Genomic DNA, 13085 nt, shown 5'->3' on the forward strand with positions numbered 1-13085 from the left:
AGTATAGAAAATGGCTATTATTCCCCACAAACTTTGCTTTTGTGACCAGGACAGTGATATTTTGAAATTTACCTATTTCCAATGAGAAAACGGGCAAATTTGTGTCTTTTCGTTCACATAAAGTCAGAAAAAAACAACATATGAATCCAAATTAACATGTATTTATACTAAAGTAATACAAAAATGACTACAAAAGATTTAGAATTGAGTAGTTTTTCGAGATTTACGATTATACTGTAAATCACTTTCACGAATCAGCCCCCAAATGTAGTCTCCCATCATGTTCTTGTTATACTGTCCTTGGTAGCGGCGTTCAAAGTCCAGTATATCCTGGTGGAAGCGCTCGCCTTGCTCTTCCGAGTACGCTCCCATGTTCTCCTTGAATTTATCAAGATGAGCATCAAGGATATGGACTTTGAGGGACATCCTACAGCCCATTGTGTCGTAGTTCTTCACCAGAGTCTCAACCAGCTCCACATAGTTTTCGGCCTTGTGATTGCCCAGGAAGCCCCGAACCACTGCGACAAAGCTGTTCCAAGCCGCTTTCTCCTTACTAGTGAGCTTCTTGGGGAATTCATTGCACTCCAGGATCTTCTTTATCTGTGGTCCGACGAAGACACCGGCTTTGACCTTTGCCTCAGACAGCTTAGGGAAAGGTCTCAGAAGTCTCAGAAAAATGCAGATATGTATCCACTTAGGCAGCTGGAACTAAACTGAACTGGTGGACTTAAGGCCCCTGTATTTATACTACTATTTATATTACTGGAAAGTTCTAGAAGTTACTCCAAGTTTACTCAGCACTGAATCTATCTGGAATGTTCTGGAAAATAGGTACATTTCAAAATGTCACTGTCCTGGTCACAAAAGCAAAGTTTGTGGGGAATAATAGCCATTTTCTATACTTTTGAGGCATAAGCAATTAGGAAATAACACTTACTACCCAGGAACCAAAAAAAAAAAAAAAAATTGTTACACAGTGAATTCGTGGTAGGTACAGGGATACTTGTGAGTATATTTTGGGGAAGTCTGGTCTTTATATTGTCAATAAAATGTTTGGTTTTTGTCATTTTTCGTGCCACGGTTTTGTAACTAAACCAGTAGTTTCATAATATTTGTTTAAGCCCTTCGGTGCTTTCTGCCCTTTCCCCTGCTTGAAAGTATTTCAACAAATAAGACTGCCCCTGAGACACTCCCCCTATAAAAGTTGGTGGTAAATCTGCACTGTAATGTGGTTTCCCCATGCTTGAAGCATTTACTGCAATTTACCACGGTTTGTTGTGCTTTACCATACTTTAACATTGATTTTTTTGCCATGATAATTAACATTAGGTAAAACATAATTAACATTAGGTAATATGTTGTGTGAAAGGTGTTGTATAAAATATGTCGTCACACGTAGTTTAGACAAGCGCTGAGCGATTCTTACTGCTCAAACAATAAGAGACACCCAGCGTATTAACTTGTATTTGTTTATAGTTAGCAAATATATCACGTCTCATTTCTTTCATTTACTCTTTCCATGTTCCAAACAGCCAACAATCCATAGTTCAGTGTCTTCAGCTGATAAATTGCTACTAAGCCTTGTTAATATTACCATAAAACAAACAATTTTGAAAAGAGCAATTGATTACTGTTGAATTTTTTTTCTTTCACATATCTACAGTTTTCTAAATTTTCTTTGTGGATCCACCGCTTTCAATTGACTTGGAAAAATGTATCTATTAAAATATGTCATACCGTATTAAAGGTTTAACCGTGGGTATTGGCTCTGAATTGCTTAGTAGTTTAAGCAGCTTCAGAATAACCCTGTATAAATACACATGTAAGTAAAAGGAAGCCCCACCCCCTCCCATGTTGGCTTTCACAGTTGCTGGTGTTTGAGTGGCGGCTGGCAGGTGGCAGTGAGACTCTCCCAGCTGTTTCACTCTGATTTGTTTGGGGGGTGGGGGTGGGGGGGGGGCGGGTGTGGAGGAGGGAAAACTTTATACATTCCTGCTGGTGTAAAAAGCACAGATGTAGCCCCAGCACATTCACTGGGAACATTGCTGAGTAGGCACAGGCAAGCATGGAGAGTTGTTGTTGTTTTAAAACAGTTAACTTTTTTAATCCTGGGTCTGCCTATGATCTGAGTGCTGAGAGAAAGTGTATTTTCTGTCAGACCTGAAACCTTATCCCATGCCTCTTAGCTCTCATATGAAGTAACTGTTAGATTTTTCTTGTAAAAAGCCTTGTAATTGGTTGCTTACAAAGAAACATTAACAAAACAGTCAATGGCAATGTGTTGTTCATGATCAGACACAAAAGGTTTAGAAGTTACATGGAAATAAAAAGTGTATTTCAAAAAAACAAAATGACAGTCTTTCAACTGACACCATGAAAAGTTCTGTCAGAACAGAATCCATAATGGGCAAGGGAGGTGAAGGAATGGTTAGAGGGACCTGGCGTTGAAAGCGTGGATAATGGAAACTATGCGATTCTATTGTTAAAATGCAAATATATTTTTGCTTTAGATATCCTTCTTCCTTATCTATTGTCCTGTTGCTCTCGCCCTGCTAATCTTTGTTCATGTTGTCTCCTCCCTGCAGCGTCCGGGGATGCCCTCTGGAGCCCGAATGCCCCACCAAGGGGCCCCGATGGGCCCTCCAGGACCACCATATGGGGGGAGTCCCTCTGTTCGCCCAGGGATGCCAAACACAGTCATGGAGCCCACAAGAAAGCGTCCGGCCTCCTCCCAGCAGGTTCAACAACAGCAGGCAGCACAGAACCGAGCCAGAAAGTGAGTAATTGCAATCAGCTATCAGGCACTCAAACTACAAACACAACCTTTTATCCATTGATTGATCCTAACAAGAACTGAAACACGCCGTTCTCAGAAGAGCAACGGACACTAAAATAACAATACCTTCTCAGCTCTCCTTTTTTGACCCCCCTTCGGCGTAAAAATAAACGCAGAATCAATGCATGCTGTGTTGAGGAGGAAGTTTCAAGGGTTCCTCCAAAAATAAACCAGAGTGGGGGCTCCCGAGTGGCGCTTCTGCGTGGAGTGTAGGATGCACCCTATAGCCTGGAGATCGCTGGTTCGAGTCCAGGCTATTCCACTACCGACCGTGGACGCGAGTTCCCAGGAGGGGAGGGCTTAGTACGGCCAGAGTGTCCTTGGCTCACCGCGCACCAGCGACCCCTGTAGACTGGCCGGACGCCTGCGGGCCTGCCTGTAAGTTGCCCAGAGCTGCTTGGTCCTCCGACGTTGTAGCTCTGAGGTGGCTGCATGGCGGGCAGAGTGAAAAGAAGCAGACGGCTGACGGCACACGTTTCGGAGGAAGCGTGTGTCCGTCTTTGTCAGTGCGGGGGTGGCAGCGGTCAACCTGGTTGAAATAATAAAATAATTCTGACTTTCTAAATTGGGGAGAAAATGAGAAAAAATTATTGGCAATTCCAAATTTAAAAAAACAAAAAATAAACCAGAGAATGTGTTATTTTCTCTGCATGCTTATGACACACTGAAATCTATTGGCTTCAGCATGTCATAAGCATGCAAAAAAATTAATGCGTTCTCAGGTTACATAACACGTTGATGATACAGAACTTCCTTCAACAAGTTCAACCGTAAGGGCTGAAGAACAGCGAGGAGGTGGCGTTGTGAGCAAAAAAACATAAAGCCGTTATTATTCCTGCAACATTAAGGAAATACGAAGACAGCTACTTGAATTTCGGTTTTATTTTTACTGGAAATGGAGATATACCTCAACTGCAGTGTGTAATTTGTGCACATGTACTGTCCAATGAATGTCTGAAACCCTCCAAATTAGAGAGACATTTAAATACCAAGCATGAAATATATAAAAACAAGCAACATTCATTTTTTTGAAGACAAAGGCTGAGGAACTGCTTGGTACTAAAGGCTAGCCGTAATGAAATCAACTACTGCGTATAAAAAGCTTGTAGTGTCATAGTATCAACTCCTCAGCAATCGCATACGATTGCTGAGCAGTTGATAATGCAGTGTACCATTGAAATTGTAAAGGAAATATTTGGAGAGCAGAAGGCCAGGAACTGGAAAAAATACCAGTGTCAAATGACATACAACTCGATGAATCCACAGACATTTCTAAAAATGTCCCATTTACTCGCCTATGTTTGGTATGTGTGGAATAAGGGAATAAAGGAAGACTTTGTTTTGCAAGACAACAACAAAGTCAGATGATATTTTCAAACTGTTCGATGATTTTATGACTTCAGCAGAAGTCAGCTGGACTAATTGCATTGGGGTCTGCACTGATGGAGCCGCAGCAATGACCGGAAAGCATTCAGTGTTGTGCAAAAAATAAAAGCCGCTGCACCTCGCGCTATTTTGACACATTGCTTTTTACACCAAGAGGCGCTTGCTGCAAAAGATATTGAACCAGGTTTTCACAGTGTTCTGAACACAGCGGTAACACTCATTAATTTTATTAAATCCAGAGCAACAAACTCCAGGTGTTTTGCTGTACTTTGTGAGGAAGTGGGCGCAGAGCACCATTCCTTGCTCATGCATACGGAGGTGAGATGGCTATCTCGAGGCAGAATGCTTACCTGTTTATTTCATCTCAAGGAAGAGTTACGTACTTTCTTAGCTGATAAGAAACCTGAACTTGCCGAAGTGCTGAAAGACGACGTGTGACTGGCAAAACTGGGTTACCTGGTAGACATGTTCAGTGAAATGAATAAGCTGAATAAAACTATGCAAGGTGGGAGCGCTCATTTTATTTCCCAGTGTGAAAGAATTGACCCATTCAAAAGGAAACTACTACTCTGGAAAGTTTGTGTCTGTGGGGGGAATGCTAATATGTTTGAGCTCTTACATTGTTTCATTGAGGAACGAAACATTGACTTTGCTGTAATCAAACCACAGCTGGCAGCGCATCTGTCTGGTCTACTCAGTAAATGTAATACTTTCCTGAACTCACGACGGAACAAGCCGCTACACATCTGTGGGCTACAACCCCGATTAGGGAGACTATTGAAGCTAAACTGTCACCCTCGGTCCCATCAAAGCTGTTAGAAGAGCTCATAAGGGCAGCAGTGTGGAGTTGTGGTTAGGGCTCTGGATTCTTGACCGGAGGGTCGTGGGTTCAATCCCCGGTTGGGGACACTGCTGCTGTACCCTTGAGCAAGGTACTTTACCTAGATTGCACCAGTAAAAACCCAACTGTATAAATGGGTAATTGTATGTAAAAAAAAAAAAAAAAAAAAAAAAAAAAAATTAATATCTTTATAACGTGAGAAAATGTATAATGTGATATCTTGTAACAATTGTAAGTCGCCCTGGATAAGGGTGTCTGCTAAGAAATAAATAATAATAATAATAATTGACATTTCATCAGACAGCTCCCTCAGAACCAAGTTCAGTGAAATGACACTGGAGACATTTTGGTGTGAGTGCTCTGATGAATACAGCACTGCTTTTTCTGTAGCACTGAAAGTGTTGGGTCCATTCAGTACAACATACTTATGCGAAAACTTTGCGCACTGGCTATGCCTAGGTTTCATGCACAGGGGGTGCCCTGTATTCTGGGGAAGTGTCAGTGGTCACCTTAGTCATGGTGGACCTTTGAAAAGTGTCCATTAACACACACAGTACCCTGTCCTAAATGTAAGCAGTCAGCAAGATGTGAGGTGAAACGTAGAGATGCAATCACCAACCACTTTCCTAATCAAATATCAGACAGGTAATAATCAGCAATGATCAATGCATTAACAACACTTTATTACCAAAACCAACAAACAAATACAATGCATAGACTCTTCACAGTACCCTTCAACTACAACTGAAAATATGCAAGTGCATTATATTATGCATACTAATATAATGGCTACTGTATTATTAAAATGCAAAAACAAAAACATTTGGACTCTTCACAAGCCTTCAAATGCAACTAAAAACCTGCATGTGCTTTTAATATAATAAAATATATACATGACGCATGAGGTTCCAAATAGGGCACCAGGGCGATTACTTGATCAATGAATGTTTAATTGAGGCTCACAAAAAATGTTTACAATACCTGCTCCCCCCATCTAATTTAAGTTTAGTCTTTTAATGAAATAATCCGTCATTTATGATAATTTTATTTCATTACACAACATTACACAAAAGCTATGTTGAACTGAAAATAAATTGGTTGTGTTGCAGTCTCACACAGACACACACAGTCTCCGCAGTGTGACAGCATGGGCCCTCGACCTCCCGTTCTCCGTTTTAAAAAAAAATCCAAAAGCTTCTGCTGCCTTCAGTGGAGAGTTACAGTACACACAGCTGGGGAACAATGTCTGGATGTGTCCCAGTAATTTAGCAGATGGCCTGTGTACTCTTCTATCTGTCACCATAGTAACATTCTCTTTTTTTATTTCTTCTTTTTTTTCTTAGCGCCAAGAGGAGGAAAATGGCTGACAAGATTCTCCCTCAGAGGGTGAGCTCCCTGAAAAATAAAATAATTATGGGGTTTTATTTTAAACTGTTAAGGGTAGGGGTCCGTAGGGCCGACTATTTAAAGGATGTTACTGGGAGGAGTATGGTATGGAATGTGTGTGTGTGTGTGTGTGTGTGTTTGGGGAGGGACAGGGCTGCTAAATGTTTTGGTGGTAGATTGCTTACTGGCTTTGAGATTCTTAAGAGTCTGTCGTTTCAGATTCCAGGGGATCACAGAAGGAACAGGGTGTTTTGCAAGGTATAGAAATGCCTAATTTGTCATAGCCGTAGCAAAGTATTATTAATAGGAAATGATTCCGCTTTTAAAAGTTGTGTTACACTGTAGAGTTCTCCTTCCAGTTTTCTAAATGTTTTTATTTGTCTGTTTATTGATTGATTTCTTTACAAAACTGTGGGGTTCATGAACATTCACATCTCGTTTTTTTAAAAACACGCCCTGGAGATGCAAGGACAAGCATATAACGAGCAGACAGCCTTCCCATTTCTGTCTTATTGCTTACTGTCTTTGTGTCTGTGTGCAAAACAGGTCATTTCTGTCTCGCTACTGGCAGAGTCCTCTGTAAAACAAGTTAGGTTTGGTCTCAGCACAGTTCACTAAACACCTTTATTATACCTTGGTGCTGCCAAGGACTTGGGAAATATCCATCTTCAGCCAAGTATGGACCTTTTAAAATGGGGCTGACTGAATCGATTGATCTAAAGAATACCAGATGTAACTATTATAATTCTTTATTTTACAACTTAGTCATTATTTCCTTATTCTATCGATGCAATGGCTGCTTAATTGTGTGGAATCTTGCATTTATGAGAAAATCTATTCTAAAGAACAGAAATGACTTTGAGTTGCATCTGACCACAGGACCACATTCACAGAGTTCTGTTTCTCTTAACCCAATCTTACCCCCAAACCCCTATCAGCTATCATTAACAAATACATTGATACAGTAAATCCATACTGCAGTCACTGCATCTTGTACTGTCACTTAATTTAAAAGTGCTTTCCACATCAAATGCAGTAAGATGTTACAATGTAGGCTTTTGATGCAATAATGTGTCATCTGAGGCTACCAAAGTCTTTTTAATTGTTTTTAATAAGCTTAATTAAGTTTTATGTGTCACACCCTTATGACCACTATAACGGTACTCGTATTATTACCTCAGGAACTGCAAACACATTTTTCTTGATGGCTTGATACTGATATGCAGTAAAGGCAGATGCCCAGCATTGCATCGTGAGATCGTTCACCGAAAGCAGAATGAAGAATCAGGCAGCTATCAGAGGGCTCGAGTTTATTCTAGTTACAGAAAGACTAGAACAAGCATTAGTATCTAGAAACATTTTCACAGCTGAAGCAACGTGACAGTTTCTGTGTACTGACCATTGCCAGCTCCATGTTTAATACTGGCTGATAACAGCCCTCAGATTTTGTGCAACTGCAGTTGCCAAGTGAACTACGTAATCTGAAGTCCATTAACACGGATGGGCTGAATCCCTGAATGTTCTGCAAGGTCTGTTTAGAATGATATCAGTAAAAAGTGACCACCTTCAGTCTTGAAAAGTCTTACTAATAGTGTCTACTAACAGCTAGTCTTTCCTAATCCATATCAACAATATAAAACTGGAATAAAGCCCTCTGCCCCCTGCTTATTCATGATATCATTTACCTGAGGCAATGCTGGCATTGCTGCTGTGTTCTTTATTTTGCCTATGCTCAGTTGTGCTGTGATACAGCGCCATGCATCAGCTTGTATTTCTTTATTCTGAACGTTGGACCTGCTTGGGCAGAGCACTGAGCCTGTCTGTGATACTGGACCTTGAATTACGTTGTTTCTGTGCAGATCAGGCTAGTGGGTGACTTTCACAGACATGCACCCCAGTAAGCACTGCAGTTTAGGATATCATGTGACTCCTTGGGAACTGAATTTTGTGATGTGAAAATGTTTTTCAGTGAACGAGATGTTTACAGAGCAAATGCTTGCCCTGCACATCGTGCAGCCTCATTGCCAGAGCAGCGTTTTGGAAATCAGATTATAGGAGTCGGGATAAATAGCTTAAGAAAAGAACTAAAGAAGGCTGTCCATTATAATGTCTGTCACCTCCCATCCAACCATCCAACAGATCCGTGAGTTGGTTCCAGAGTCCCAGGCCTACATGGACCTCCTGGCTTTCGAGCGAAAACTGGACCAAACTATTATGAGGAAACGGGTGGACATCCAGGAGGCCCTGAAGAGGCCAATGAAGGTGAGTGGCAGGATATTTTGCACCTGTTTCCATGCACCATGCTGTGGTTTATTTCCTATATGCAAGGAACAAACATGTAGATTATCCTGGGAGACAAGATCTAAATTCAAAATGGACCTGCTTGTTTGTATTACGTTGATACAGTGATCAGCCACTGGTTACAATCATTTAAATTTGTGTAGGTTTAATATGATATTCTGCATCCTTCTGTGCACGATACATTATCAGAAAACAGACGTGGTTTGTTTCCTAGCCTTTTTCGAGTTTGTTTGTAAGTTATAAATATGGGTTCTGGTTTGGGGGTTTTTTTTGTTTTTTTTTTTACTGTTAAAAAATCCCTGTTTCACTGTCTCAAAATTCCAGAAGAGTACTTTTGGACAATACTGTAACTGAAAGAAACAGTCAATTCACTTTTTAAACAGTATAAAAAAAACACAGAAAAATCGTATTTAAAAAAAAAATAATAATCATCAAATTTTATTACAGCTTTGAGAAAAAGTAGAATTAAAAAAGAGGATCATCTTTTTTCCAAAAGGTGTTTTTGTTACTGATACTCACAACATTTTTCTGAGAACAGCTTACAACAAAAGTCCTGAAATACTTCTGTGAATAGGGCCCTAGATTGGTCTGCTGTTAGCCAATCAGAAAACAGTATCCGTATCCCTGGGGATATCGGGCTTTCTGATACTTGACTGCTTTGTCTTCTCTCCTCATTCAAATCAATGTCTCTGATTTGGCTCTTTTGCACACTTCACTCTTCACTGATCCATTGTGTCCTGGTGCTTTCTTTAACGTGAAACCATTATACACTCCCCTGGCATTTTATTCCTGTGATATACTGCTATGACATCATCCAGTCTTACTGTCGTTATACCATGCTGCAATATACTTACTTCAGACGTCCAGTTTTAACACCCCTTGTACAGTACAGTACAGAAATCATAAATAGTTTGAAGCATGGTATAGAACCCGCAGTGATAATATTGTGTAAATAACCCTTGGTAAATGACAGTAAATTCATATTGGTAATATAAGTATGGAAAAGCATGGACGTAACTGCAAAATAATTGGGCAAAATTCACATAGTAAAATTGTATACGAGGAAGCTGTAAAAGTGACCTAAATAAATGTTCAACCACGAATGCTGCTTTGTGGTGCTTGGGGGCTCAGAGCACTTGCTTTCTAAATATCTTGGTGTACCTGAAGGGAGAGTCGTTCTCTCTTTCATTTCATTAATGTGCAAGCTGTCTCACAAGAGCACAGGCCTATTTTTTTTTTTCGAAGATGGGAAAATTATCCTTAATAAACAATCACCCTGAGAGCGTTAAAGCGGGCATCAAATGTCCTCCAACACTCCAAACCAGTGGGAGGGGGTTCAGTTTACTGAACTTACAAATCTCTCTCTCTCTCTTATATAGGCCTAATGTTGTTATTACCATAGTTTTTGTAATAGTACCCTTAAACAAATTTAAAAGCATTGCTGAATGCTATAAACAGGATACACGTTATATATAAGGTGCATAGTATACTTGACTAGTTTATATGCGTATTAAAAGTCACAACCTTTATGAATACTAAAATGTTTTTCTTGCTGCTGTCAACAAAATATCATGTTACAGACAAGCCTTTATTTAACTAACAAATGTTATATTGGGATTATCTGACTTTATAAGTGTACAGTTTATGCTCATTGATGCATTGATAATATAGTATGAACGCAGTTTTGATCCTACTAAGTATTATTCTTTGCTTTACCTCTTTTAGCCTGCAAGGAATGCACATTACATGAGGGGTGTGTGTTTTACAAGGGGTGCACGTTACACAAAATGCATGGCGGCCGCGATATATTCCAGAAATAAGGATAACCACCCAGCACATTTATAGACAATAAATAAAATATAATCCCAGCCACTGTCCGACCCTAATATAATAATAAAGCTGCTGGTCACTCAAGCGTTATTCTTTTAGTTAAAAAATGCTGTAGAAAAAAATGTATTAAAAAATCTCTCTTTATCTGATTGACAAAATAATTACAATGTAATTTTAATGTTTCAGCAAAAGCGTAAGCTGAGGTTGTACATCTCCAATACTTTTAACCCTGCAAAACCAGACGCTGACGACTCTGATGGCAGCATTGCTTCCTGGGAACTGCGAGTGGAGGGGAAACTACTGGATGATGTGAGTTTGTTATCATCTATCTATCTATCTATCTATCTATCTATCTATCTATCTATCTATCTATCTATCTATCTATCTATCTATCTAAGCCACCAGTGCATGTACTTGATAAGTCCCACTTTTTCGAGAGTGAGAAAAACCTGTTCTGAAGGTTCCGACAGGTCGTGATTGAGTGTTGAATATGGCTCAGAGTGACATATAAAACTTCAGTCCTGTCCCTGCTGTTACTGTTGTTCACTTACTTACAAGACTTTGAAAACCCTTTTGAAAAAGCACTGGTGGCTTCAATTGATCTGTTCCTGGGCTAAACCGAAATACGCAGCTCTTTTGAAAATGTCTTTATCTCCATCTGCCAGCTCAGCTAGGCAGTAAAACCTCATTACCTGTACTGCAGGTGACCTTGGAGGCACACCAGGCAGCCCCCTGTACAGCATACATGCACCTGGGGCTCTCACCACTCACAGTTTAGGCTTGAGTGCTTCACAGTGTACAGCATAGACCACAAACATTTGTTTCTGTGGGAAAGGAAATGCCTTCAGTCAGTTTTGCTGCCACCACATTACTATTGGCAGCCAAAGTTAGCCAACTGTCAGTTAGTTCAGTAACAGTCAGTGCCTGTCACTGAGAGGGTGGAGAATGGGGTTAGAACACTCACCCTTCACCTTTCACCTCTGAAAGGGACATCATGTGGTATGAGTTGTCATGTAATATGAGTTTGGCTGGTCTCAGTGTACCCTGGGTGGATATCACCAACAATTATAAATTAGGTAGTTCATCCATAACTATAAAACACTCAGTGATAAGAAATGCATGTTTTGACTAGAAATATTCATTAAAGACATTAAGTTAAAGGTCCAAACATTTGTCAGGGAAGTTTATTTTTAGTATTATTACATAATTACAATTTGGGACAGCAAAAATGAAGCAGTTTTCTATTGTGCGCTTGCATTGGCTGCTCTTCAGTGAAGTGAAAATGACACAACATTGACAAAGTGCAGAATTCAGCTGGAATTCAGTGCCCAGCTGCCATCATACAGTGTGTTACGTGCTGTTAACCATGCTTTGTTTGTGCCTGTGACCCTGCAGCCTAGCAAACTGAAGAGGAAGTTCTCCTCGTTCTTCAAGAGCCTGGTGATTGAACTGGACAAGGACTTGTATGGGCCTGACAACCACCTGGTGGAGGTGAGACGAGAACTGGAACACTGTCTGTCTGTCTGTCTGTCTGTCTGTCTGTCTGTCTGTCTGTCTGTCTGTCTGTCTGCCTCTTAACAGGTACATCCACTACCATGTGGAACAAACATGTTTTCATTTATTTAGGCATCAAGAATATTTTTTTGAAGACTACATTAAAGATTAAAATATGTTATTGTTGTAAGTGTGGAGAAAGGGAACGGGTAGTTATTATGAATTTTACACTGGATTTGAGTCTATTTTAATAATATAAAAAGCTGTGTTAAGATCTTAGCAATCCTCATCACTTGCATTTTTATTTAGTTCAGGAGCAATTTATGTCATACAAGTTAATATCCAATGGTACACAGATAACTAGCACATAGCGCCAAAGAGTACTCAGCCAGTTATAAAAAGTTTCAGTGTCCATTTACATATGTTACAGTAAGAGTCCATAGCTTAAGTACTTTAAATCATCTGTGTATATTCTGGGAGCAAAACAGTGTGATAGTTTCTACTAAAGTACTGTATATATCAGAACGTCATCCCTGGGTGTTAAATGTACTGGCTGAATTACTGAAATCTGTATATTAGTATTTATTTTGAAATCACCCACTGCACCGCAGCTTTAGAAATATCCCAAAAACTCCCAAAAAGACTTTTCTTTTATTTTGTTATGCTAGTAGGCAAAATGATCGCTTGTGTATTGGATGCAGATACTCACAAGCATAGGCTATAGCTTGGCACAATATGGGTGTGTTCGATTAAAAAAAGGTCCTGAAAGCAGAATTATAATCAGCAAAATAGGTCAATATACAGTACTGTGCAAAAGTTTTAGGCAGGTGTGAAACAATGCTGTAAAGTAAGAATGCTTTCAAAAATAGACATGTTAATAGTTTATATTTATCAATTAACAAAATGCAAAGTGAGTGAACAAAAGAAAAATCTACATCAAATCACTATTTGGTGTGACCACCCTTTGCCTTCAAAACAGCATCAATTCTTCTAGGTTCACTTGCACACAGT

The 13085-nt window shown here is 39.8% G+C and overlaps 1 protein-coding gene across 5 annotated transcripts in view; it reads left to right on the forward strand.

The window, feature by feature from the left end:
- Positions 1 to 13085, forward strand: part of LOC117394780 (SWI/SNF-related matrix-associated actin-dependent regulator of chromatin subfamily D member 3) — an 88115-nt gene that overhangs the window by 48203 nt on the left and 26827 nt on the right. For 4 of the 5 annotated variants that reach the window (XM_059018228.1, XM_059018221.1, XM_033993343.3 and 1 more), the window contains 6 exons: positions 2586 to 2776; positions 6407 to 6449; positions 6669 to 6707; positions 8589 to 8711; positions 10767 to 10889; positions 11976 to 12071. In XM_059018228.1, the coding sequence (XP_058874211.1) occupies positions 2595 to 2776; positions 6407 to 6449; positions 6669 to 6707; positions 8589 to 8711; positions 10767 to 10889; positions 11976 to 12071 (606 nt within the window). In that variant the 5' untranslated portion in view covers positions 2586 to 2594. The remainder of the gene's footprint in view (positions 1 to 2585; positions 2777 to 6406; positions 6450 to 6668; positions 6708 to 8588; positions 8712 to 10766; positions 10890 to 11975; positions 12072 to 13085) is intronic. The other variant, XM_033993345.3, reaches the window with a different exon arrangement.

This window comes from Acipenser ruthenus, chromosome 3 (assembly GCF_902713425.1).
Source record: "Acipenser ruthenus chromosome 3, fAciRut3.2 maternal haplotype, whole genome shotgun sequence".
In the NCBI taxonomy this organism is placed as follows: Eukaryota; Metazoa; Chordata; class Actinopteri; order Acipenseriformes; family Acipenseridae; genus Acipenser; species Acipenser ruthenus.